General features: G+C 49.5%; 1 protein-coding gene across 1 annotated transcript in view; it reads right to left on the bottom strand.

Annotated features, from left to right (window-relative positions):
- NECAB2 (N-terminal EF-hand calcium binding protein 2) overlaps positions 1–25,098 on the bottom strand; it is a gene marked incomplete at its 5' end in the record, with an annotated part of 40,629 nt that extends 15,531 nt beyond the window's left edge. The window contains 5 exons of the mRNA XM_006860295.1: positions 6,707–6,804; positions 6,923–6,948; positions 10,213–10,321; positions 22,192–22,216; positions 24,976–25,098. Coding sequence (XP_006860357.1) covers positions 6,707–6,804; positions 6,923–6,948; positions 10,213–10,321; positions 22,192–22,216; positions 24,976–25,098 — 381 coding nt within the window. The remainder of the gene's footprint in view (positions 1–6,706; positions 6,805–6,922; positions 6,949–10,212; positions 10,322–22,191; positions 22,217–24,975) is intronic.
- Between the last annotated feature and the right edge of the window lie 3 nt (positions 25,099–25,101).

The following is a 25,101-nucleotide window of genomic DNA, read 5'->3' on the forward strand; positions in this document are numbered from 1 at the left end:
AAAATATCTATGTAGGAAAATTATATAGAAAACATAATGTATAAACAGTGAACATAAATCATAAAGCTGATTTTTTCCTGAATACACACTAGAGAAGTTGTATAGTGTTCTTCCCAAATTCATGTCTACCTAGAATCTCAGAATGTGACTTTATTTATAAATAGGGTCTTTGCAGATGCAAATAATATAATTATAACAACAAAAAAAATGTCACCCATAAGAACACAACGGCAAGAAACTGTGTGTGTATCAAGGACAAGACCTTCATTGATGAAGTGATGATGCCCTAAAAAGAGGCTGTGTTATTAAGATGACAGCCGGGGACAGACAGGGAGACACAGGAATTTTATAAAGCAATTTCACTATCCACAATCTGTCATACGAGGGCAAGTCAGAAAGGTTTGCTCCTAGGGTTCCAGTTCATTGTTGTTGTTGTGATGTGCAGTGGAGTCGGTTCCGACTCATAGTGACCCTGTACAGGGTTTCCAAGGCTGTAAATCTTTACAGGAGCAGAAACCCTCTTCTTTGTCCAGCCAAACATAGCTGATTTCAGGGTTCGATTCCTGGCCACACCACCTTCATGCGCTGCCTCACTTCGAACTGCTGACCCTGAGGTTAACAGCCTGATTTGTAAGCACTACGCTACCAGATGCCCATTGTTGTTGTTGTTGTTAAGTGCCATCGAGTCGGGTCCGACCCATAGCGACCCTGTACAGGGTTTCCGAGGGTGTAAATCTTTACGGGAGTAGAAAGCCTCATCTTTCTCCCGCGGAGTGACTGGTAGTTTCGAACCGCTGACCTTAAGGTTCGCAGCCCGATTCGTAACCACTACGCTACCAGAGATGCCCATTAGGGTGCCTTAAAAAGATAAAAAGGTAACAGTAAAAACTGACTTCCTAGCGGATTGGCTGGGCCAACTCTATTTAAGACAGAAGTCAGCTCAGAAGAATATGGCAACTGTTTTTTGGGGTCATCCTGACCGATTTTTTTTTTAATGACACAGGGGAATCATGGAGACTTATTAGGAAGAAGTTTTGAGAGAACTAAAAACTGCATTGGTTCAGTAAAAAAGTCCAGAAGTATCACTGAACAACTTGTGTGGAGATCCTTAAATGAGAGCCCAACTCCTGTGTATGTAAACCTCCACTAAAAACACAATAAAACATTATTTAAAACGGGTTGGAATCCGACAGCTCATTCCTTTCTGCCCTTACCACAATGAAATGGGAACTGGGAAAACAAAAAAGGCAGGCACACATTAACATATATTAATATGCACATATCAAAACCAATGGGTTGCAGTGAATATGTATCATTCAAAGGTAAATTAAGATGTCTTCAAACTCCATTATCCAAAAACCCTCCTAAATTCCTTCAGACTCACATATAAAAAAGATCAGCAGCATCGGTAAAACCAAAGACAGATGAGGACGTTAATAATACAAAAACTACAATAAATCAGAAAGCACAGTCTGAAATTTGAATAAATGATTCAGGGGCTGAAGGTTAGAGAAAGCTACATAAAGCAAGGCAAGCACTAATTGTTTTTAAATGGAGAAAAACTAAAGGCCGTACTGCCCTAGGCAAACCTGCCTCAAAAGCCCTCCTTGTTGTTGTTGTTAAGTGCTGTCAAGTCGGTTCCCACCCATAGCGACCCTATACAGGGTTTCCAAGGAGCAGCTGGTGAGCTTGAACCACCGACCTTGCAGTTCAAACGGTTTTGCAGTCTGGCGCATTAACCCACAGCGCCACACCAAGGCTCCAAAGCCCTTCTTAAAAGAGCTGAAAAACAAAGAGGGCACCTTGAGAGTAAGGTGCACCTGACTGAGCCAAAGTGATTTCAGTTATCTTCTACGCACATGTGAGAGCTGGACCGAGAATACCCTAACCCGAACCCTAACTCTAACTGCGTGGCAACAATAGTGAGGTTGGCCCAGGATCGGGCAGTGTTTCATTCTGCTGTGTTTAAGGTCACTGAGTCAGTACCATGGTCACAGAGGTGAGTCTGATTGAAAGTGACCCTGCAGGACAGACTAGACCAGCTCCAGAGGGTCCGTCTTTAGAGGAGCAGAAGTCCTCCCCATTCTCCTATGGAGCAGTTGTTGGGTTTACACTTCTTACATTGTGCTTAGCAACCCAATGCTTACCCCACAGCACCACCAAGACTCTTTGGGACAATGAACAGCAAGACCAAAGAAGAACTGATGTCTTTAAACAATGGTGTTGGCCAAGAATACTGAACATCCAAGGCCTATCAGAAGAAAGAACAAATCCACCTTGGAAGAAGCAAAGTCCAAATGCTCCTTAGAAGAGAGAACAGCAAGACGTGGCCTCTTCGTGATCAGTCCCTGGAGAAGGACATCATACTTAGAGGGTCAGCGAAAAAGAGGAAGACCCCCAATGCGATGGAGCAGCCCAGTGGCAGCAGGTATGGGCTGGAAGGTAACAACGACTGTGAGGATGGTTCCGGAACCGGCAGTGTTTTACAAGAAACTGCTGTGAATCTAACCTATTTGATGGCATCTCACAACTACATGGGAATCAAGACAAAATTTAAAATAAAACACCCCCCTCCCAGAAGACCCAAGCTAGAGCAGTAGAGATTTTCATTGAACTTAATCTGTATCAAGTACCTATTTTGTGCCAACCAATGTTTAAGAGATGGAAAAAAAACAGAGAACCTCTAAGAATTTATTATGCATAACTAACTATGAAATCATAAAACTAAACATCTCCATAAAATCAACCCTAAAAGAATTGATGTCTTTGAGTTGTGGCGGTTGAGGAGAATATTGAAAGTACCGTGGACCTCCAGAAGAACAGACAAATCTGTGTTGGAAGGAGTACAGCCAGATGCTCCTTAGAAGCCAGCATGGCCAGGCTTGGTCTCTCATACTTTGGACATCTCAACAAGAAACACCAGTCCCTGGAGAAGGACATCATGCTTGGTAAAGCGGAGGGTCAGCGAAGAAGAGGAAGACCGCCAACGAGATGGATTTGCACACTGGCTTCAGCACTGGGTTTGAGTGTCACAACACTGGAGGCTGGCACAGGATTGGGTTGTTCTTGTCCTGTTACCCATAGGGTCACTGAGGCAGAACCAGTTCAACGGCACGTAACGACAACGACAAAGTGCTTCTTAGAAATACACTCAAATGGCCACACAACATCAGACACTTGATTAAAACTAGGGCTGACCATAAAATAATTATGAAAACACTCCCCTTCCCTGTCTAGTTCATATTCTAACCCACAGCCACATATCCAAGTGTTATGAATCGATTCCTGGCACAGAAATAATGCTCCTTGTTAAAGACACTGACTCACACACAGAAACTGTTCTAAGACCTCACAATTCATCCTCAAACTACCATCCTTGCTCAATTCCCAGTGGAGACGGAGACGCGACATTCATCTTCGGACTGGGATTCAGCAATGGGATAAAAGAATAATGCACCAATTACAGCTTCATCACAGAAAGCTACAGCGAACACGCTAACAATAGAATCCACCCCAAGCATAGAAAAATCATATGATCGCTTAAGAATACCCAAAAAAAGCCTTGGAGGAAATTAACTGCCACCTCCTAAGACAAAATTTAACAAAGGGAATGGAAAAAACAAAAATTTCCTTCACATGCTGAAGAAGATTCTAAACCCAGAGCTGGTATTAACGTTGTTACTGGAGAAATAGCAGAGCTATGCACTTGGAAACCATCAGAAGCCAGATGGGCAGCCCAACGTCGCACCACTGTGATAGTGTTTTTGAACGTGGGGAGAACGCAACAGGACACTGAGAATCATAAAAAACACATATTAAGACAGGGACAGACAACAACCTCAAGTGGTAAGGATACGGCTACATCCCAACCAAAGGAGAGCAATCAGCTTCAATGATGGATACAAGAAAGGTGTCTTCAAAGCAACCGGTCAAAGAACATTAGAGACGCATGGAAGGGATCCTAACCAGAAAAGTGGTGACAACAGAGATGGTGGCGGAGGTGATGGCACAGAGAGACAGAGCAGCTGAGGGCTAGAGGCTCAGGGACTGAGAAAGGCAGTGTGCCCACGGGCAGGAGGCTGGCTTTAAACCGATACATATTTACAATGGGGTATGCGTAATCAAAGGAGCTCTGTAGTGGTTATGAATTGGGCTGCTAATCTCACGGTCAGTAATTCGAAACTACCAGCTGTTCTGTGGGAGAAAGATGAGGCTTTCTTGCTCCCATAAAGATTTATAGCCTTAGAAACCTTGTACAGCGTAGCTGTGAGTTGAAACCGACTCCAAGGCACATAAAAACAACAACAACATGCATCATCAAAAAAAAGAAAAGGTAAGAGAAGTAGATACCATTAGCTAAGGATGCATGGAGAGGAATGTAATCATTACAATCAGTTGCTGAATGTAAAACTGGTGAGCCTCCTGTAAGCCTTCCCTACTCAGTACATAATAAAAGCTTTAAAAATAAAAAGCAACCCGTGAGATGAATTTCCGCAAACAAAACCCAGCTAGAAAACACAAAAGGATGAGAAAAGGAAGCCAGCAGTACAACAGCTGAACATCCGCCAACCACACCACACTCGGTAGGTGCGTGGTTTATAAGCGCGAAAGCTCTGAAGCAGCTCTGTGCTGTGTTGGTAAATGCTAAGTGTGCGCTCACTGGTGGAGGATCCGGGCATGTTGCTGAGGGTTACGATTAAAGACCACGAAGCAGTGAGCAGGCTTCCAACACCTTCGGACAGCATTGCTGGGAGGTGGCCCCATTCCAAGATGAGGAAACGGGTTTCATCAGCTCATTTCAGTTACCCAGTCTCGCGTGGGCATACGAGCCCACCACTGTGAAGACTCATGCGGTCATACAAACCCACTGCTATCAAATTGATTCTGATTCGCATCAATCCTGTAGGACACAGCCAAACAGCCCGCTGAGGTCTCCAAGGCTGTTTAGTCTTTGTAGAAGCAGACTGCCACATTTTGTTCCTGGAGAGTGGCTGGTGGATTAGAACCACCAACCTTCTGCTTAGCAGCTCAATGCTAACTCGCTGCACTAGGAGGCCCAGATCCTTGTCTGAGTAACTCAGAAGCCTTGAGTCTTTCCATGTCCCCCTTCTACTTCACTACTCGCTTTGATACTTCCAGAATATTCTAAAAAGATCAACAGTTACAGGGAATCCATCTTATGCACCATTAAAATATACTTCAAGACTATGAGACTTAAAACAGTGTGGCCCTAGCACAGAAACGGAGGTGTAGGGTAGAGATTCAGGAACAGACCCGAGCTAGTTTTGGATATCAGGGAAGAAAGGGATTCTTTAGGACACAGCAGAGCAGTGACTGAGTGGCATCTGAAAAACCTCAGAGGTGATGTGGCCTACGGGTGGGCACCCACGCTCCTCAGCAGTCACATTTACTAAGGAAACACCAGCAGGAAAGGTCGGTTTCTGGAGAAGCACATCATGGCAGGTGACACAGAGGGGCAGCGTGAACAAGGGAGACCACTATGAGGTGGACGGGAGTGATGGGCACACTGGACAGGATGGCTGTGAGGAAGGTGCAGAGCCTGGCATCACTTCCTTCTGTTGAGTCACAGCCGACTTGGCAGCAGCAAACAACATTCATCAAACCAGTCCCTCACCACAGCGTCATGCTGGGCAGGCCCTGCTCTAAGCAGCTTACAGGCCTGGTGTCATTTGGTCTTCCCAAGGATCCATTTCACAGATGGGCACACTGAGGCTCAGAGAGGCAAGTCATTTCTCCTGGCCTGGCTGACGTTATCAGCTAAGCTCCCTGACCTTGACCAGCATGCGGTCTAGTCTTCTCTGAGCTCCCATGGCTCAGGGTTGGTCAGTGAGCTCAAAGCTTGTGGGCATTCATGTGGCCACTCCCAGCTCTCTCTCGGTGGGGATGATCCCTGGACCTGAAGCCCCATGTTGCCCTCCATACTTGCTGCCTGGTCCCTGACTCATTTACGCTCATCTCAGCTGTGATAAGGTGGTCTGGCTATGACTCTGCCAGTCTCACCCTTTTGAACCTCTGTTTCCCTAATGTGGGGCAGGTAACAGTGTCTCACCCACAGGGTTGCTGCGGTCATGATTAAATTAGAAATAAAATAAAAATAAAACAGGCATATCTATCTTATTGAACTTTGCTTCATTTCACTTCACAGATAACGTGTTTTTCACTAATTGGCGGTTTGTGGCAGCCCTGCGTCGAGCACGTATATTGGAACCATTCTTCCAACACCATGTGCTTAATTACTTCATGTCTCTGGGTCACATGTTGCTTATTTTCACAATATTTCAAACCTTTTCACCATGCCACTGCACACTTTGGGGTCCTGGTGTAGCTCTGTAGGATCAGCACTGGACTCTTAATCGCAAGTTCAGCAGTTCAAACCCACCAGTCATGCCTCGGAAACCTTATCCAGGGCCGCTGTGAGTTGGAACCCACTTGACAGCACTTAACAGCAACATGAGTCAGAACCAACTCGATGACACTTAGTAACAACAAGAAACCAGATCCCAACGGTAAAGTTGGCAACGTTACCAGCCAAGGTTAGCCAGGGCTGTTTACCACACTGCCCCCTCCACCTCCAGCTGCCTTACCTCTCAGAACCTCAGGGGAATTCCTCGTGAGCCAGGACCACCTACCTACCTGACACTGGTCACCCCAACCCAGGATGGCCCTGAGGGCCACCCCTACTCACCTTCTTGGTATAGCCCATGGCTTTCAGGACAGAGTGGTTCAGGGTCTCCAGAGAGGCCAAGACGTCCTCATAGTCTCCCATGTGCTCCACAAAGTAATCTGGGCCGAGGGCAAGCAAAGGTCGGGTCACAGAGGAATTGTGCCCCCCAAGTCCCACTCACGCCTCCTCGCTGCCTTTCCCCCACCCCGTCCCAGAACCTCACAGGCCAGTACCTACCACATAGCTCCTTGGTGTCCACGTGGCTGCAGGGACAGAGAGAGGCAGTTGGGGGTCTGTCACAGCCCAGCTGCTGTGCGCACCCCCATCAAGTTTGGAATGGCTTGTCATGCGTCCTCTGTTTCACCAGAGACCTCCTCTGGCTGGATGACAGTCTCTCCACCCCACATTGGGGAGGGCTGGAGGCATGTCCACCTGAGTCCACTCATCATACCACCCCACCCCTAAGTGTACTGCCCACCCCTTCACGGGCAGAGGGGAACCAAGGGGACAAAGCAGACGGATGGTGGGGGCCTGACCATCACTCAACGTGCCTTCTCGCTCGCGGGGACAATACTGTTCGTCCTGGCCCTAGTCCCTGGGCGCCACGTTCCCATTCCCACCTCTTGGACGAGGGTCTCTCTTGGTGGAGAGAAGTGGCAGGCCCCTCGCTGATGAAGGGGGTTCTGAACATGCCCAAGTGTGTATCCACCTCTGATCAGCAACCCCTCCGGGGCCACAGGAAGCCCTGTAGGCACACATGGTTAACACACTGCCTTGACTGCCTACCAAAGTTCAAGTCTACTCCGCAGTACCTCAGAGGAAAGTCCTGGCGATCCACTTTTTATAAACCAGCCACTGAAAATCCTGCAGAGCACAGTTTTACTCAGACACATATGGGGCTGCCCTGAGTTGGGACAGACATCTGGTTTGGGTTCTCTGTGACCACAGTCCTCCTCTTTGGGTATCGAGGGGGTGGGCCTAGAATCCTATGTTCAGTGGGACCACGGCTCCTTCCGCACTCATGAAATGTGGGCTGCGGGTCTGCCTACTTGGACAAGTGCTGCAGGAAGGAGAGCTGCTTCGTTTGTTTACACTGTTGTTGTTGTTGTTTAGTTGAATCCAACTCGTAATGAGTTCATGTGACACAGGAGAACTGCGTCATAGAGTCTGCTAGGCTGTAAAGTGAATGCCCCGAACCACAAGGTCAGCAGTTCAGACTCACCAGCAGCTCCTCAGAAACCCTATACAGGGTGGCTATGGGTCGGAACAGACCTGAAGGCACTTAACAACAACAAAGATAGGCTAAGCGCTGGACTACAAGGTCAGTGGTTCAAACTCACCAGCCACTCCTCGGAAACCCTATACAGGGTCGCTATGAGTCGGAAGCTGCTCAATGGCACATAACACCAATCTTCACAGAAGGAAACACAGCAGCACTACACTGCAAACCACAAGGTTAGCGGTTTGAGCCCACCAGCCACTCCAAGGGGAAAAGATGAGACTTTCTGCTCCCAAAAAGAGTTACAGCCTTGAAAACCCTGAACAGGATGACTCGACGGCACATAACAACAACAGCAGTCTTCACAGAAGAACCCTGTGCTTAGAAAAGCTGAGGGTCAACGGAACAGAGGAAGACCCTCATCAAGATGCAGTGACACTGTGGCTACAACAAACAACTTAAGAACAACCCAGCAATGGCATGAGGACAGAGCAGGGCAGGCAGCATGGGACATCAGGTCACCGTGTGTCAGAACCAGTTCAGTGGCACCTACCAACAGCAATCTTTCCGGGAGCAGATCCCAGCCTTTCTCCTGCAGACCTTTGGAGTAGGTTTGAACCGCCAACGTTTTGGTTGGCAGCTGAGCGCTTACCCATAGTGCGGCAGGGCTATGTTAGTTACACAATTCATTTTGATCCATGGCAACCGTTTTGGGCAGAAAGCCTGTTTACCATCTCCGGGAGCTGAGGCTTAGGGCATCCACGGGGCAGTGGGGGACGTGGGGGAGAATCATCCTAAAGGCCTTTCAGAGTTCTGACCTTCTAGAATGCTGTGTTCCCAATCACAGTCACATGGTCACACCAGCACCTCTCCCCTCAGGTGGCCCAACACAAAGGCACTGAAAGAATAAAGCAGCGGGCTCAACCTGAGCCCCTTCAAAGCTCTCCAGGGGGCTGGAGGAGGCCTCCTGAACCCTCCATCTGGCACGGCTGCCTGCAGTCATTTCATCATAGACGCCTGGGACACTCAGGCTGACCCCCAGCTCAGCTAACATTTGACTGGGTCCCTGGCAAACTCACCCAGTGGTAGCTCTTTGTCCAGATTGTCTCTAATCAGTCTCAGGGGACCCCAAGGCATCAAACCTACCCCCGCAGGCCCTCAGGAAACCTGGCTTTCCACATCAGAGAGAGCCCGAGGAAGGAACGAAATGGACGCAGGCTCTGGTCCCTCACCCCTGGTCCCCCCACCCCCCATGAAGGCACTCCAAACCGGCCTCATTCTGTTGGGCGACCGTGAGAAAGGGGCTGCGGATGGAGCCAAGGTTGAAGGAATCAGAGGTCTGAGTAGAAGCTGCACTTTGAACTTGATTTGAAGATGGTTTGGAGCTAGAGCTTTGTTTGATTCCAAGGTGCAGGTTACGGTTATTATTGGCTCGGGAAAAAGATTTAATTAAATGTAGGATTTAAAAAGTACTGGCATGGCACTATACGATAAGCACTAGACTGCAAGGTCAGAGGTTCAAACCCCATCAGCCACGCCTCAGAAACCCTATACAGGTCACTATGAGTCAGAACTGACTTGATGGCACTTAACAAGGATGAGAAAGGGAATCTCTGGTTAGTACACATGTTTAAGCACCAGATTAAACAGAAAGTTGGCAGCTGGAACCTACTTAGAGAAGCTTTGGCATTAAACCCAGGTGGTCTGCTTATGAAAGACCTCAGCCTTGAAACTGTAAGGGGTAGCTCTACTCTGAACACATGGGGTTGCCATGAGTTGTCATCAATGGCAAATACCACCACCACCAAGGATTAGACAGTGGGTGATGTCCGAGTTAGGGTTGTATTCGGTACTGGTTTGGGGTTAGTGCAAAAGATATGGATCGTCATCACAGCTAACACTGGGATGGGGACGAGCATCATACTAACACAATGAAAGTTAAATAGTAGGATTGGAGTTAGGGTTGGAACTAGGCTGGCCTAGCAGAAGAACGGGATCGTTGCTAATTTCCCGCTTTCATTATCCTCCACATTCTGTGCAAAGCCTAGGGTGTCTCCTTGCTCAGTTATGGGTGCTCAGAAAAGCCAGTGTGCAAGACCAGCCTGCCCAGTGCCCCAAATGGTGCCAGGTAGTGAGGCGCAAACAGATCTCTCTCTTAGATTAGCAAGTCTGGGGACACTCCCCATCTCCAGCCTTACAAGTGTGACATGTGAGGATTTGGATGCTGTGTAGAAGGAACCCCACCCCACCCCCAACACACACACACAGACCCGCTCACGCCCAGCTCTGGCACTGGGCCAAGGCTCACTTGGTGTTGTCAGAGTCGATGGTATGGAAAAGATCTTCAAGCTCCTTCACACTGAGGACGCCATCTGCAAAGAAGAGCTGGAATTCTTCCAAGGACAACTTCCCGTCATCTGAGGGAGGAAGGAGGAAGGAAGAAGGAAGGAAGCAGCTGGTGTCTCAGAAGATTGGGCAGTGCGGGCCAAGACACACACTCCCTCCAAATCCAGGCAATTTCCACACCAACAGAGACTGCCACTAACACCCAGCCAGTTCCCACGCCAACAGATAACCCCACTCCCACCCAGCCAGTTCCCACGCCAACAGATAACCCTTCCCTCCAGAACTCCCCAGAAACCCTGGTGGTACAGTGGTTAAGTGCTCACTTGCTAACCAGTGGGTAGATGGTTCCAACCCACCCACAGCTCTATGGGAGAGGAAGGTGTGACAATCTCCTCCTATAATAACAATGGCAGCCTTGAAAACGCTATGGGGCAGTTCTGTTCTGCACCCCAGGATTGCTGGGAGTCAGGATCCACTTAAAGGCAAGACATGTTTTTTCAGCCCAGCTAATTGTCAAGCAGACCAGGAAATACAGTTCAGATCTGATCTCCAACTTGCTCAGCTCACTCCCAAACAGACCCACACTATTTACAGATCATTCCCAAACCCACCAAAATGCCCTCATTTTATGGACACAGAGGCAGGTACTGATCCAGGTAAACCGAGTGGGGTAACTTCCCCAACATAGACCAAAGCCAGGTGGTGTGAATACACACCCCACGGCTACCACGAGCCTTAATTCTCGGCACCCAGCACCCAATCCCCTTCTAATTGGATGCAGCTGTGTGGCCTCGGGCCCTCCGTGGTCCGACAGGATGGGCTCTTGCTTTTGCCTCCCCACAGGCCACAGATGAAGTAGACAAGATGTCAGCACATGAAGGCTGGAGACCAGGGAGAGGGTGGTTCTGTCGGCCACACCTGTCCCTTCATCCACTCCCTGGTTTCACTCCTCTTCTAAACCTGGGGATTTAGTATCTGCTGGGAACACATAGGTCTTGAAAGCAGGAATGTGATTGAGTGACCTCAGGGGAAGGCCATCCCCAAGCCTCCACCTCAGCTGTTCTCCCTGCACACATCTGCTGAGCTCCCTGCACACATCTGCTGAGCGCCCTGCAACAGCCAGCTCCTGGGCCTGGCAGCCAGCCCACATACCCCTCTCTCTGCCAGGCCCAAGACCCTCTGCTTCTTGGGAGGAAGCTGCTTCCAGAGAGACTGCGTACGTCAGGGAGAGCAGGGCACCCAGTGTCTGAACTATAACAGGGACATCTGTGCTGATCACACAATGGCACCCTTTATCCGGGCCCGTGAGCTGAGCATGAGGTGCTGGGGAGACCACCATGATCATCCAGGTGGGGACAGAGGGACAGGTGGGGACAGCATCTGGTCAGTCTCCCCTCTGGCCCTACGAACATACAGCAGGGGTGGGTGAGAGAGAACATTAATGTGTGCGCGCATGGGGAGAAGGGAGTTGCAGCAATGCCCCCCCACCGACACCCCTAACTTCCCAGGAAACGTTTCAATGTGAATTTGCAACTTTCCAAAACAAAACCCCAAATCCAAAAAACTGAAATTCCCAAATAAGCAAACCAATCAAAGAGCCGACCAGGAAAAGTGCACAGCCCCATTATGAGGTCATGGGATGGGAGTGGGGCTCGATCTGGTGGCAAGGAGACCTGGGAATGTGAGCAAAGATCAACTCAGGCCTCCAGCCACCAGCGGCTCGTTCATGGGTTCACTCCCTCAGCCATCACTGGAGCTGGAGGGGGTAAGGCAAGGCACAAAGGGGCTAAGGGACCCTCAGCTGGAAGGGGTCCCTGGGTAGTCTGGTTCTCAAGTCCACACCCTCAACTCAATCGAGCGGTGTGACATATGTGGGGGCCTCCACCTGCCCCTCCACAAAAGCTGGGTGACGACTCCCCATCTTTTTGGCATCTCTGAGGCCTGGCGTGGCCTCTACAGGGAGATCTTGGGATGGGTCGGTCTGCTGTGGGCATGGGCGCAGGGTATTAGTGTATCCTGTGAGCCCCAGCCCCTCCTCCGTCCTGCAGCCCTGAGCAGGGGGGGTGGAAGGGGGGGCTCCCTAGCTCCGTCCCCCACACTCATGAACAGACAAGCAGCAAGTGACTGCATCTCCTGAGCGCAAAGCCCTCTCCACTGACATTTCCCCAGGTGTCCAGCCACAGCCCTAACAAGATGGAGTGAGCTAATGAGGAAAAGGAACCTGCCCGCCCCTGTTCCAATTAGACCCACAGGTCAGCAGGCCCATGGCCCACAAAGGCCGTCTGCAGGGGTCTCTGCTAATTAGCCTGCTCTCAGCCACTGTCATGGAGACCTTGCAAATGCCAGGAGCCCTTTATGTCTGGCCCCTCACGAGCTGCAGCCTGCTCGCCTGCCCTCTGCCAGCCGCCATGTGATACCTAGTTCTGCAACCAGTGATTCTGTGTCACTGGAGCTGCCACGACGTCCCAACCACCAAGCCCTGGCTCCTAGTCTCTGAAGCCCACTCAGTTTGGGGACCACACTTGCAACACACAGCTGTTGGGCTGCCTTGCTCCTGGGGACACGGGTGTGGAACCGGCTTGGGCGTGTGGTGTGTGATCTCTACACTACCACAACTGATTGCATCCTTGTACCTACACCGATTCCCATCCCTGCTCCCACTTCCATTCCCACAGCTACATCTGTCCTATGCCCATTCCTGTACCCACACTTATGTGTACCAGGTCCCACTGAACAAGGTAGGCAAGGGTCCAATGGTACTTTTTCTCTTCAATGCCCTCAGTGCACAATCTCACCTGTCCCCCACAAAGATGTGGTGAACGCCATGTGACACTGCTGGCCGCAGATGAGCAAATCCAGATAGATAGACAATGAAGACAGCTTAGTGCAAGCCGGTGAGGACCACGACTACTGGCTAACCTGCATCTCCCTAGGCCCACCCTATTCCCACACCTGTACCTATGTTGGTTCAGGTTGCTTCAAGTTGGTTATGGCTCATAGCGACCCTGCATACGGTTTCTGAGGAATAGCTAGGGGGCTTGAACCACTGACCTAGTCATTAGCAGTCCAGTGCTTATCTTATACCACCACAGCTCTATCTATACCTACACTGATTCCTATACATGTTCTTATGGGTGCTCCCATGCCTATCTCCATATGTGTACCTGCACCTGTGGTGGCGGTGTTAGATGCAACGGAGTCAGTTCTGACTCAGAGACCCTACGCACAACAGAACGAAATACTGCTCCCGCCTGTGCCATCCTCACAATTATTGCTACAGCTGAACCCACTGTTGCCAAGATGCCCATCCAGCTCCTTGGGGGCGGGACTTCCTCTCTTTCGCTGACTCTCCACTTGACCAAGTATAACATCCTTCTCCAGGGACTGGTCCCTCCTGATATGATGTCCAAAGTATGAGAGACAAAGTCTTGCAATCCTGGCTTCTAAGAAGCATTCTGGCCGTACTTCTTCTAACACAGATTTGTTTATTCTTCTAGAAGTCCACAGTACTCTTAACAGTCTTCTCCCACATCATAATTCAAATGCATCAATTCTTCTATACAGTCTTCCTTATTCATTGTCCAACTTTTGCATGCATATGAGGCGACTGAAAATAACATGGCTTGGGTCATGCGCACCGTAGTTCAAACTCAAAGCTATGCCTTGCACACTTTAAAGAGGGCTTGCCCAGCAGATGTGCCAATTGCCACACATCGTTTGACTTCTTGACTGCTGTTTAAATGAGTGTTACTGTGCATCCAAGCAAAATGAAGTCTTTGTTGCCAAAGACTTGATTTTATTTGAATCTACAATCTTTTCTCCATTTCTTATGATGCTGTTCATTGGTAGAGTTGTAAGGATTTTTGTTTTCTTGACATTGCAGTGCAATCCATACAGAAGGCTGTGGTCTTTGATCTTCATCAGTAAGTATTTTAAGTCCTCTTCGCTTTCAGCAAGCAAGGTTGAATCATCTGCATATCACTGGTTGTTAATGAGTCTTCCTCAAATCCTGATGCCATGATCTTTACATAATCCAGCTTCTCTAATTATCTGCTCAGTATACAGACGGAATAAGTATGGTGAAAGAACACAGCCTCAGCGCACACTTTCCCTGATTTTAAACCATCCACTATCCCCTTGTTCTGTTCAAATGACTGCCTCTTGGTCTACGTCTTATGCTGGGTTTTCTAAAGAAGCAAAACTAGTGCAAAACGTCAAGTGGACGTCCGGTTTTCCAGGCCTACCTACCTACCTACCCACCCACATACACACACACACACCCACACACACATACGGTGGTGTGCCGTGAAGTCGGCTCTGACTCGTACCAATCCTGTATAGGGTTTCCGAGGCTGTAAATCTTTATGGGAGCAGAATGCCTCATCTTTTTCCCTTGGAACAGCTGGTAGTTTTGAACTGCTGACCTTGAGGTTAGCAGCCTGACTGGTAACCACTACACTACCAGAGCTCCTTATGTATCTACATATACACATACACACACTATATATATACATACACACACACACTATATATATATATACACATATATATCTACATACACACACAGAGATATACACACATATACAGAGATATACACACATATATACATGTACATACACTACCATACATACATATGCTACCAGAGCTCCTTACACACATACTATATATATATATAAGTCCAAGTGTGGTGCTGGGGGTTAATGTGCTCCTCAAAAAAACCTATACAGGGTCACTATGGGTTGGAATTGACTCTATGGCACTTAACAACATATATATCTATATATCTGTATCTATATATATGTTGTACTTCGCAGTTCTGATTCAAACTGACCTAGGAGTCAAGCACATTAACCCACAGCGCCATAAGGGGACACACACACACATTCATTCATTCATTCATTCATTCATTCTCTCGCTCGCTCTCTATATATGCATACATAGATAAGTTTGGAGATATACACACACACACACACACACACACACACACACACACACAAAAGGAGCTCTGGTAGCGTAGTGGTTACGAATCGGGCTGCGAACTGCAAGGTCAGCAGTTCGAAGCTACCAGCTGTTCCGCAGGAGAAAGATGAGGTTTTCTGTTCCTGAAAAGATTTACAGCCTCGGAAACCCTGTACAGGGTCGCTATGGGTCGGAACTGACTCCACGGCACATAACAACAACACCATATATATACAAACTGAAATTTATATCCGGGAAATGGCTCACAATTGTAGAGAGAGGCGCGTCCCAAATGTAGGCCAAGAGAACCAAGATGGGCGGATGGGCCTGGAAGGCAGGAATCTCAATCGGGGCACAGAGCAGGACCTTGGCATTGGAGCAGGGGTGGCAGCAGGGTGACGGGCAACTGAGGCCTGGGCAGGCTCGCTGCAGAACCGCTGGCACAGAGCACACGAGCCGGGGCGACAGAAACAGGCCAACAGGGCCCTCAAGTGGGCGTCCGGTTTTCCAGGCACACTTGGTGGGCAGTCCCGGCAGGCAAACACACAATAAAGCAGGCCACGGACTCAGGCTCAAAGCAGCAGAGATTGGATGAGAACCCAACTGGAAAGTCCTAAATCCAACAGCCAGGACGAAGCCGGCCTGCAAGTGTTTTATATGAGGAGCAGGCCACACCCCTACCCCACCCCCAGGAAACATTCTTTCAATTGATTGGCTTCTCACAGCCAATCATTGATTGGCTTCTCACAGCCAATCATCATAGAGTTAACTATAAACTGCCAAACAACTGGGAAGCCTAGCTCAATCACTGTGACACCGAACCTTAATTATCACAGTCTCTATGCAGGTTTCTCATAAGCACAAATACGTGATCTGAATAGCAGGTGTTCTCAATGTAGTCTGTAGCGTGTCGTGATTCACACAGTCGAAAACATTTGTGTAGTCAATACAGCACAAGTAAACATCTTTCTGGTATTCTCTGCTTTTAGTCAAGACCCATCTGATGTCAATAATGGTATCTTTCATTCCATGTCCTCTTCTGAATGTGCTTGCATTTCTGGCAGGTCCCAATTGTTCTTTAGTTTGATATTATCATATGAAATTACTAATGTTGTTTGATGATTTCCACATCCCATTGGGTCACTTCTCTTTGAAATGAGCACAGATATGGATCTCTTCCAATTAGTTGGCAAGATCTCCCAAATTTCTTGGCATAGATGAGTACCTCCAGTGCTGCATCAGTTTGTTGAATGATTTCAATTTATATTCCATCAATTCCTGGAGCCTTGTTTTATGCCAATGGCTTCAGTGCACCTTGGACTCCTTCCTTCAGTACCATTGACTCTTGATCATATGCTACCTCTTGAAATGCTTTAACAGCGACCATTTCTTTTTGGTACAGTGACTCTGTGTATTCCTTCCATCTTCTTTTGATGTCTTCTGCATCATTCAATATTTTGCCCATTTGTTGTTGTTAAGTGCCATGGAATCAGTTCTAACTCATAGTAACCCTATATAGGGTTTCCAAGGAGCAGCTGGTGGGTTTGAACTACCGACCTTGTGGTTAGCAGCCAAGTGCTTATCCTACAGTGCCACACCAGGACTCCATTTTGCCCATAGAGTCCTACCATATTTCTAGTTGAGGGTTGAAGCTTTTCTTCAGTTCTTTCATGTTGAAAAAAGCTGAGTGTGTTCTTCCCTTTTTGCTTTCTTATTTCAAGTCTTTGCACATTTCATTATTATATTTCACTTTGTCTTCTTGAGCTGCCCTTTGAAATTTTCTTCTATTCAGCTCTTTGACTTCTTCATTTCTTATATTCGCTTTAGCGTCTCCGCGATGGAAAGCATGATTCAGAGTCTCTTCTGACATCCCTTTTGGTCTTCTCTTTCTTGGCTGTCTTTTAAATGACCTTTCTTGTATGATGTTCACCCTGTAGCTCTTCTCATCTTCAGTCATCATTGTCTAATGCATTAAATCTGTTCTTAAGATGGTCTCTAAATTCAGGTGAGATATATTCAAAGTTATACTTTTTGGCTCTTGTGGACTTGTTTGAATTTTTTTCAGCTTCAGCCTGAACTTACATTATGAGCAATTGATGGCCTGTTTCACAGTCTGCCCCTGGCCTTCATTACACTGATGATATGGAGCTTTTCCACAATCTCTTCCCACAGATGTAGTCAATTTGATTCCTGTGTATTCTATCTGGTGAGGTCCATGTGTAAAGTTACCCTTTTTGGTTGTTTAAAAAGGTATTTGCAATGTGTAAGTCATTTTGTTGTTGTTGAGTGCCGTCGAGTTAGTTCTGACCCATAGCGACCCTGTTTATGAGAAACAGCTGATGCCTTTGAGCTGCTGACCTTGTGTCTCAAACTGACCTTGAAGTCCGGCGCTTATCCTACAATGCCGCAACAGGAATCCTGAATAAGTCATTAGTCTTGCAAAATTCTATCATGTGATCGTCATCATTTTTATCACCAAGGCCATATTTTCCAACTACTAATCCTTCCTCTTTGTTTCCAACCTTTGCATTCCAATCACCAGTAATGATCAATACATCTTGATTGCAAGTTTGATCAATTTCTAACTGAAAGAATGGTTGTTTGTTGTTGTTGTTGAGTGCCATCGAGTCGATCCCAACTCATAGCAACCCTGTAGTGTTTCCAAGGAGTGGCTGGTGGGCTTGAATCACTGATCTTACAGTTCAAACCAACCTTGCAGTCCATCGTATGAGCCCACATCGCCACACCAGGACTCCAGAGAAGTAGGTAGATTGCCTCAGCTTCTTCATCAGCTTTAGTGATTGGTGCATCAATTTGATTTATAGTAGTATTCCCTGGTCTTCCTTGTAGTTGTATAGATATTATTCTATCACAGGTAACACTGTACTTCAAGACAGATCTCGAAATGTTCTTTTTGACGATGAATGCTATGCCATTACTGTTAAAGTTGTTATTCCTGGCATGCTAAACCATGTGGTTGTCAGATTAAAAATGACCAATACCAGTCCATTTCAGTTCTCTGTTGCCTAACATGGAGTCCTGGTGTGGCACTGTGGGATACAGCACTGGACAAGAAGGTTGGTGGTTCAAACTCACCAGCCACTCCTTGGAAACCTGTACAGGGCAATTATGAGTTGGAATCGACTCTATAGCACTTAACAACCATGCCTAAGATCATCGATATGTATGCGTTCCATTTCATTTTTGACATCTTCCAATTTTCCTAGATTAATATTTTGTACATTCCATGTTCTGATTATTAATGGATATTTGTAGCTGTTTTTTCTCATTTTGAGTTGTGCCCCATCAGCAAATGAAGGTCCCCAAAGCTTTACTCCATTCGTGTCATCCTAGTTAACTCTACTTTGAGGGGGCAGCTCTTCTCCAGTACTATTCTGATTGCCTTCCAACCTGAGGGGCTCACCTTCCGTCACTCTCTCTGACAATATTCTGGTGTTCTTCACCATGTTTTCTTCTTCTGGCCCTAGATCCGACAGTGTTTTGCTACTATTCGTAAGGGTTTCGGCGGCTACGTATTCAGAAACAGTCCGCCTCTTCTGCATCCTGTCTGTCTTAGTCTGGAAGCCCAGCTGAAACCTGTCCACCACAAAGGCCCCTGCTGGTATTTCAATAGCTTCTAGTATCACAGCAACACACAAGTCACCACAGTACGACACACTGACAGACGAGCATTGATGGTTGTTGTTAAGGACCGTCAGCTTGGCTGTGAGCCTGGACAGGGCAGCTGAGGCAGCCGATCTTCACGGAGCAGAAAGCTTCATGCAGCAGGTGGTGGGTTTGCACTGTCAGCTTTGTGGGTAGCAGTCCAGAGCTTATCCTAGAGTCCACCAGTGCCCCACCTGCACCTGTACCCCTATGTATACAGCACATTTTACACTGTGCTGGGCTCAATCAGGTCCTACCTACACCCCTGCACCCCAGAAACTGTGCCCAGGACAGACATACACACTCAAACATACTCACACGCAAGGGCGGCCCAGTTGTGAAGACACCCCCACTCCTCCCCATTGGGCATATGGCAACTGCCAGGGAGGCACACTCATGCCGAGCCACAAATACACACATCTACAGACACCTACATCCATACCTGTGCCCACACCTGTACCCAGCCTATTCCATATCTGCCCCCATGCCTATGCCCACACCTGGACCAAGCCTATTTCTATACCTATTCCCACACCTATGCCTGCACCTGGACCCACACTTATTGCATACCTGTTGACATACCTATACTCATATCTGTTCCCATATATATGCCCACACCTGTATCCACTTTATTCCATACCTGTATCCATCCTATTTCCATGTTTATTCCCCCACATGGGCCCATCCTGTTCCTGTACATACATCCATACCTGTTCCCAGGTGTATGCCCACACCCAAACCCACACCTGTCTCTCTACTGCTCTGCACACCTATTCCCACACCTGGAGTACCTATGAGAATGACAACCTCACGATCTGCCGCGTCAGGGATGCACACGACCACACTGCCATCAATGTGTAATCAATACCCTCCACTCTGCAGACGTGTTCCTATGCCCTCCTGTGTCCTCCCGAGACAACAGGAAGTCACTATGCAGCCACAGCCACCGCTCCCCAGCCCCCGCTGCTCTCTGAGGACCACAGAGCGACTCCCATGTTTGAGGACAAGTCCACGTAACCCATTAACAATCTGCAGAATCACTGGGCCACATGGCAGAGCTCCCCTGAGCCACAGCACTCCTCCCCGCCTCCCCTTCCTCCTCTGCTCCATACGGACTCCAGCCAAGGGGTTACTGTCACCCAGGCCCTCATCTCTCCAGACCTCACATCCCAGTTTCAACAGCATTGGGTGGACAGGTCAGCGACGGCTCCCAGGGACAGGGAAGAGGAGGGCCAGGGTGCTGGGGCCCACTGAACACTGAACACAAGATGGCCCCAGGCCATCTTGTCCTGTCCTCCCCCAGCAGACCAGGACACTAGCCCAGAATTGCCTCAGTGAACCCTCGATAAACACTGAGCACTACTCGAGTTTCTTTAAATAAGGTCTGTCATCCCGTCTCCCGCCCAAATTTCCCAACAGCCCAGGGACGTAGGAACGCAAGTGTTATCTCCCCACTTCACTGATGGAGAGACTGAGGCCCAGAGGTGCTTTGGACCCGATTATGCCTACGGTGATTATAGTAAGTTGTCACACTAGCTACGTCCTACCTCTCAGTTGTCAGGGACAGGGAACTTCGCAAACACGCCTTCCGCCAAGTCTGCATACTCATTGCAGAGGTGTAGGAACAGGTAGCGGAGTAGGGTGGGTACAGGTAGGAAAATCTGTCTCGGAATAGATGTGGGCACAGATGTGGGCAGAAGGATGGGAGCAGATGTGGGAATCACTGTAGGAAGAGGACTGGGAATAGGTATAGAAACAGGTGTGGGCACAGGTATGGATACAGCCATTGAAACAGGTATGGGAATCAGTGTGGGCACAGGTGTGGGCACAGGTATGGATACAGCCATTGAAATAGGTATGGGAATCAGTGTGGGCACAGGTGTGGGCACAGGTATGGGAAGAGGATTGGCTGAGGTTTGGACATAAGTAAAGGATGACCATTTCAGAGTCCTGGACTCTGGGCCATGTCAGCCTTTCATGTCACTGGGGTGGCTGCACAATGTTGGGGAAGGACCAGGAATCTGCAGTAGAGGCTTGAGTTCCACACTGGCTGGGCAACCCTGGGCCAGTTACTTAACCTCTCTGGGCCCTACAGCACCAACCAATGACATGAGGTAGGTGAGTCATAACTGCTCCAAGACATATAAAATGCCTAAAGTAGCCTGGGGGCTTCTTAAGAGGGAGGGTGGTCTCCGGGTCCCTGCCTGGGACATTCTGCTCCAGCTCAGCTACACTGTCCTGGCTAAATACGCCAAACACGTCCTCACACTCATTGCTGGTGGGAAGATCAAATGGTGCAGCAAATGTGGGAAATAGGACAGTGTTTCCTTGAAAGGGTTAATACAGAACTACCTACCCTTGATCTGGTGATCCTATCCCAAGGCCAGTGCCCCCAAACACTGAAAACATGTTCAAAGAAAACCATGTACATGTACATGTTCACAGTAGCATGATTCACAACAGCCCAAGGAGTCCTGGTGTGGCGCTGGGTGTTAATGAGCTGGACTGCAAAGTCAGTTTAAACTGCAAAGTCATCGGTTCAAGCTCACCAGCTGCTCCTTGGAAACCCTATTCAGGGTCGTGGTGGGTCGGAACCAACTCAATGGCACTTAACAATATCAACAACATGCGTTCTGTGGCGCACTCTCTGACCACACAAAGGCAGGAGATCCTGAAGCACATTACGTGAAAGGTCACAACAAGAACTCACACTGCTGTGTGATCCCATTGACCCAGAATGTCCAGATTCAGTAAAGCTGAAGACACAGAAAGCAGGTGAGTGGTTTTTAGGGACTCGGAGAGGGGAGATGGGGAGAGACGGCTCATGGGGCCCAGCTTCCCTTTGGGATGATACGAGTGTTTTGAACATTGTGCATGAATGAAATGCCCAGAATTGTTCAGTCTATAATGGTGAATCTTAGGTAATTGAAGTTTTACCTCAATTTAAAAAAAAAAAAAAAATAGAGCAAACACCAACTATGAGGAGGAGTCCTAGTGTGGCGCTGTGGGTTAATGCACCAGACTGTAAAGCCATTTGAACTGCAAGGTCGGCAGTTCAAGCTCACCAGCTGCTCCTCGGAAACCCCATACGAGGTCGCTATGGATCGGAACCGACTTGACAGCACTTCACAACAACAACAATGAAGAGTACTATCGGCAAGCACTCCCAATCTACAGATGAGGACAGAAAGGAGCACAGAGTCAGGATTGCTTCAGAGCCTTGGGGGTTCAAGTTTGCCTCTGTTGACCCTCCCCAGGAAGCATCAGGACAGAAGGAGGCTGTTCCTTAATCAATCAACAGCCGGGGAGCACTCACCATTTTTGTCAGCTCGGCGGAAGATCTGCAGAGAAGAGAGGGACTGTTAGTCCTGGACCAGGGACAGGCAGGTGCCCCCAATGGGTTTGGACTTCTGACCTGAGCCCCTACTCCATACTCCCTGTGACCTAGGGAGTTAATCCCCCTTCCCCGAAAGAAAGAGCCCAGTTGGGCTCCAGGGCCTGGGGAGGGTGGTTCAGGGCCCCCCCCCCCCCCCCGACAGCCAACACATAACTGACCACCCACCCACTCTCCCTCTGTACTAGCCACCTGCCCACCCCGTGTGGACGCATACATACACAGTCCTCACAGCTATCGTCGACGCTGCCTCCCACATGCATGTGCGCGCACACACACACACACACACACACACACACACACACACGCCAGCTGCAGAATCAGCCCAGAGACAAGGCTAACCCACACACTCATACTCGTTGGAACCCCATTTCTCCAGGGAGGTTGGGTTCATCTGACCAGAATAATTAGGGTGGGGTACAGGATGGATGAGTTTCTGGGTGGAGAGTGGGTAGCTCAGGTACTTGGATGCTCAGAATCCGGAGTGGATCATTCTGGTAACATCACGCAAGGTAAGGTAGCAACCTAATCCCCAAACCTGGGGGCTTCTGCTGGGCGTTGGGAGGCTGGACCACTGCTTCTTCCTCATCTCCCCTGGACAGAGCCAAAGCCAAGGGCGTCAGAGGAGGCTTTCCTTGCAGCAACTATGTGATTCCCCTATGTGACCATCTGGGGGGCTTTCCACCCAGGAAGAGAGCAAGTAGCCTCTGGTGGGCCCTAGGTGTCAGATGTTCAAGGCTCCCCAGCTGTGGTCATTGCTGAAACACGGGGACACCAGTGAGAACCTGCAACATTGGGCACCCCTGGGAACTCGTTAAAAATGTAGAGTCTCAGGCCAACCCGGCCCCACTGAGTGAAAACCTACTCTTTATCTTGATGCCCAGGTTCTCACATGCACACTGAAGTCTGGTCACAATCCCAGGGAAGGGGAGGCCCTAACTTCCCAGATCCAGAAAACACAGGGGCTTGGGGCTCAGTGCTGTTCCTCCCTGGGCCTAAGTGACTGCTATGCTGATATAAGCTCCTTTGACTGACAGCTCAGGTGATGCTGATGGAAGTGGGGGAGGAGCCCCATCCCTATGGCGACAGAGCATCATTATCTGGGCTGCCTCCGACTGAAGACAGAAACAACTGTGGCTAAGGCTGAAAGGGGGATACGACCCCTAACTTCCTCCATGACAGCATGGGCACCTCATACGCAGACTTCCCCCGCAGCCTAGCACGGAGTAGGCACTTAACTCTGAACAAACAAGGCCCTGGGAGAATGACAGCTGTAATGTCGGCTCTGGGGTCTACACACCTCCTTATTTCTCACACAGGCAACGGAGGCTCAGAGCCCACCACCATCAGCATCAGAGGACACAACTCAGGAGGGGTCTTGACAAGGGTCATGGTCATAAACTCTGGGGAGTCTGAGGAGGAGACTCCAACTGCTGGAGATTGTATGGTGTGTTTGTGTGTGTGCGCACACGGACGCACTTGGGGTTACAGAGACTCAAACATTTCCAGTTCTGCCGCCCCTTTCATGCCCATCTATGGTTTCCAGGAGAGAGCGAGAGAAGAAAAGGGGGTGCAATGCATACCCTCAGAAACACAACCCACAACTCTTGGAGAATCCTACCACACACACTCAACATTACTCCCATCCCCCACCAACCACACACTTCACAGGGCTCTCCCTGGAACACACACCCATGCTGTCACTGGAGTGGGGGACCCCTGATGAAGCCCCTCCACCTTCTGCAAACCCCTCGAGAGGGAAAACTCCTATCCTCAGCATCCATCCTGAAAGCTCCTCCCTCCCCCATCCTCCCAAAGGGGAAAGGGGGGGAGGGGGCCGGAGGGGAGTTTGGGCTTCCGGAGGGCACTGAAGGGGAGTGAGGGCTAGGTGGGTCTGGGGTCCTCAAAGTGAACAGGTTCTTCGTGGGGGAAGGGTAGGGTGGAGAAGGGGATGGCAGAGTAGTAGCAGGAAGCCAGTGAGGGGAAGCCCGGGGGGGGGGGGGGGGGTCCCGGCTCATGGGTAGATACGCGCCTACATTTGTGGAGAGAAAAGCTAGAAGTAGGAACAGATTTTACTTTCCAGGAGGCCGTGCAGGAGGAAAGGGTCTTTGGGATTAGACTACTGGGCTAGGGTCTGAGCCGGAGAAAAGAGGAGGGGCCGGTCAAGTTGGGGGACATCATGGTCTCAGAAAAGTCACTACTAGGATTGCAAGGGAAGGGTGGTGGTCGGAGGTTCCAGGGAAGGGACGAGATAAAAGGTGGGATGTAGGGCTGGGGAAAAGATGGGGGTTTACCTAAGACAAAATCAGGGGCCGGTCCTGGGGTCTCTGGGTAGGCACGAAAGTAGAAAAGTGGAGGCAGAGGTACAGGGAAGACAAGACTCGGGTTGAAAAGGGATCCCCGGTCTACGGAGGACAGAGGGCTGGGGAGCAGGCCCGTCCGGGGCGTGGAGGGGATGGGGCTCGAACTGTGGGGCAGGGAGGGACCGGGGGATGGTCCTGCCTGGGACGGGTCACGCGTGCCCTGCTCAGGGAGGAGTGGGCTCTGATCCCGGCGAGAAGTGATCCGTGTTCGGGACCCTTCCCCTACAAGAAGGGCGTGGGGTCCCGCCAGGAACGGGAGTCCATGTCAGGGATCCCCCGAGAGGGGAGCGAGGTCGGCTCGGGCCCAACAGGGGTTCGGGCAGGTCGGGGTGCGCGTACTCACGTCCAGGATGACGGCGGTGCCCCCGCGCGACGGGGAGGGTCCGGGCCGGGGGTCGGTGGCGGGGACGACGGGGGCATCGGGGGCCAGTGGCGCCCGGGGCTCGCCCATCCTGGCGCCCACCCAGCG

This window comes from Chrysochloris asiatica, unplaced genomic scaffold (genome assembly GCF_000296735.1).
Source record: "Chrysochloris asiatica unplaced genomic scaffold, ChrAsi1.0 scaffold00037, whole genome shotgun sequence".
In the NCBI taxonomy this organism is placed as follows: Eukaryota; Metazoa; Chordata; class Mammalia; order Afrosoricida; family Chrysochloridae; genus Chrysochloris; species Chrysochloris asiatica.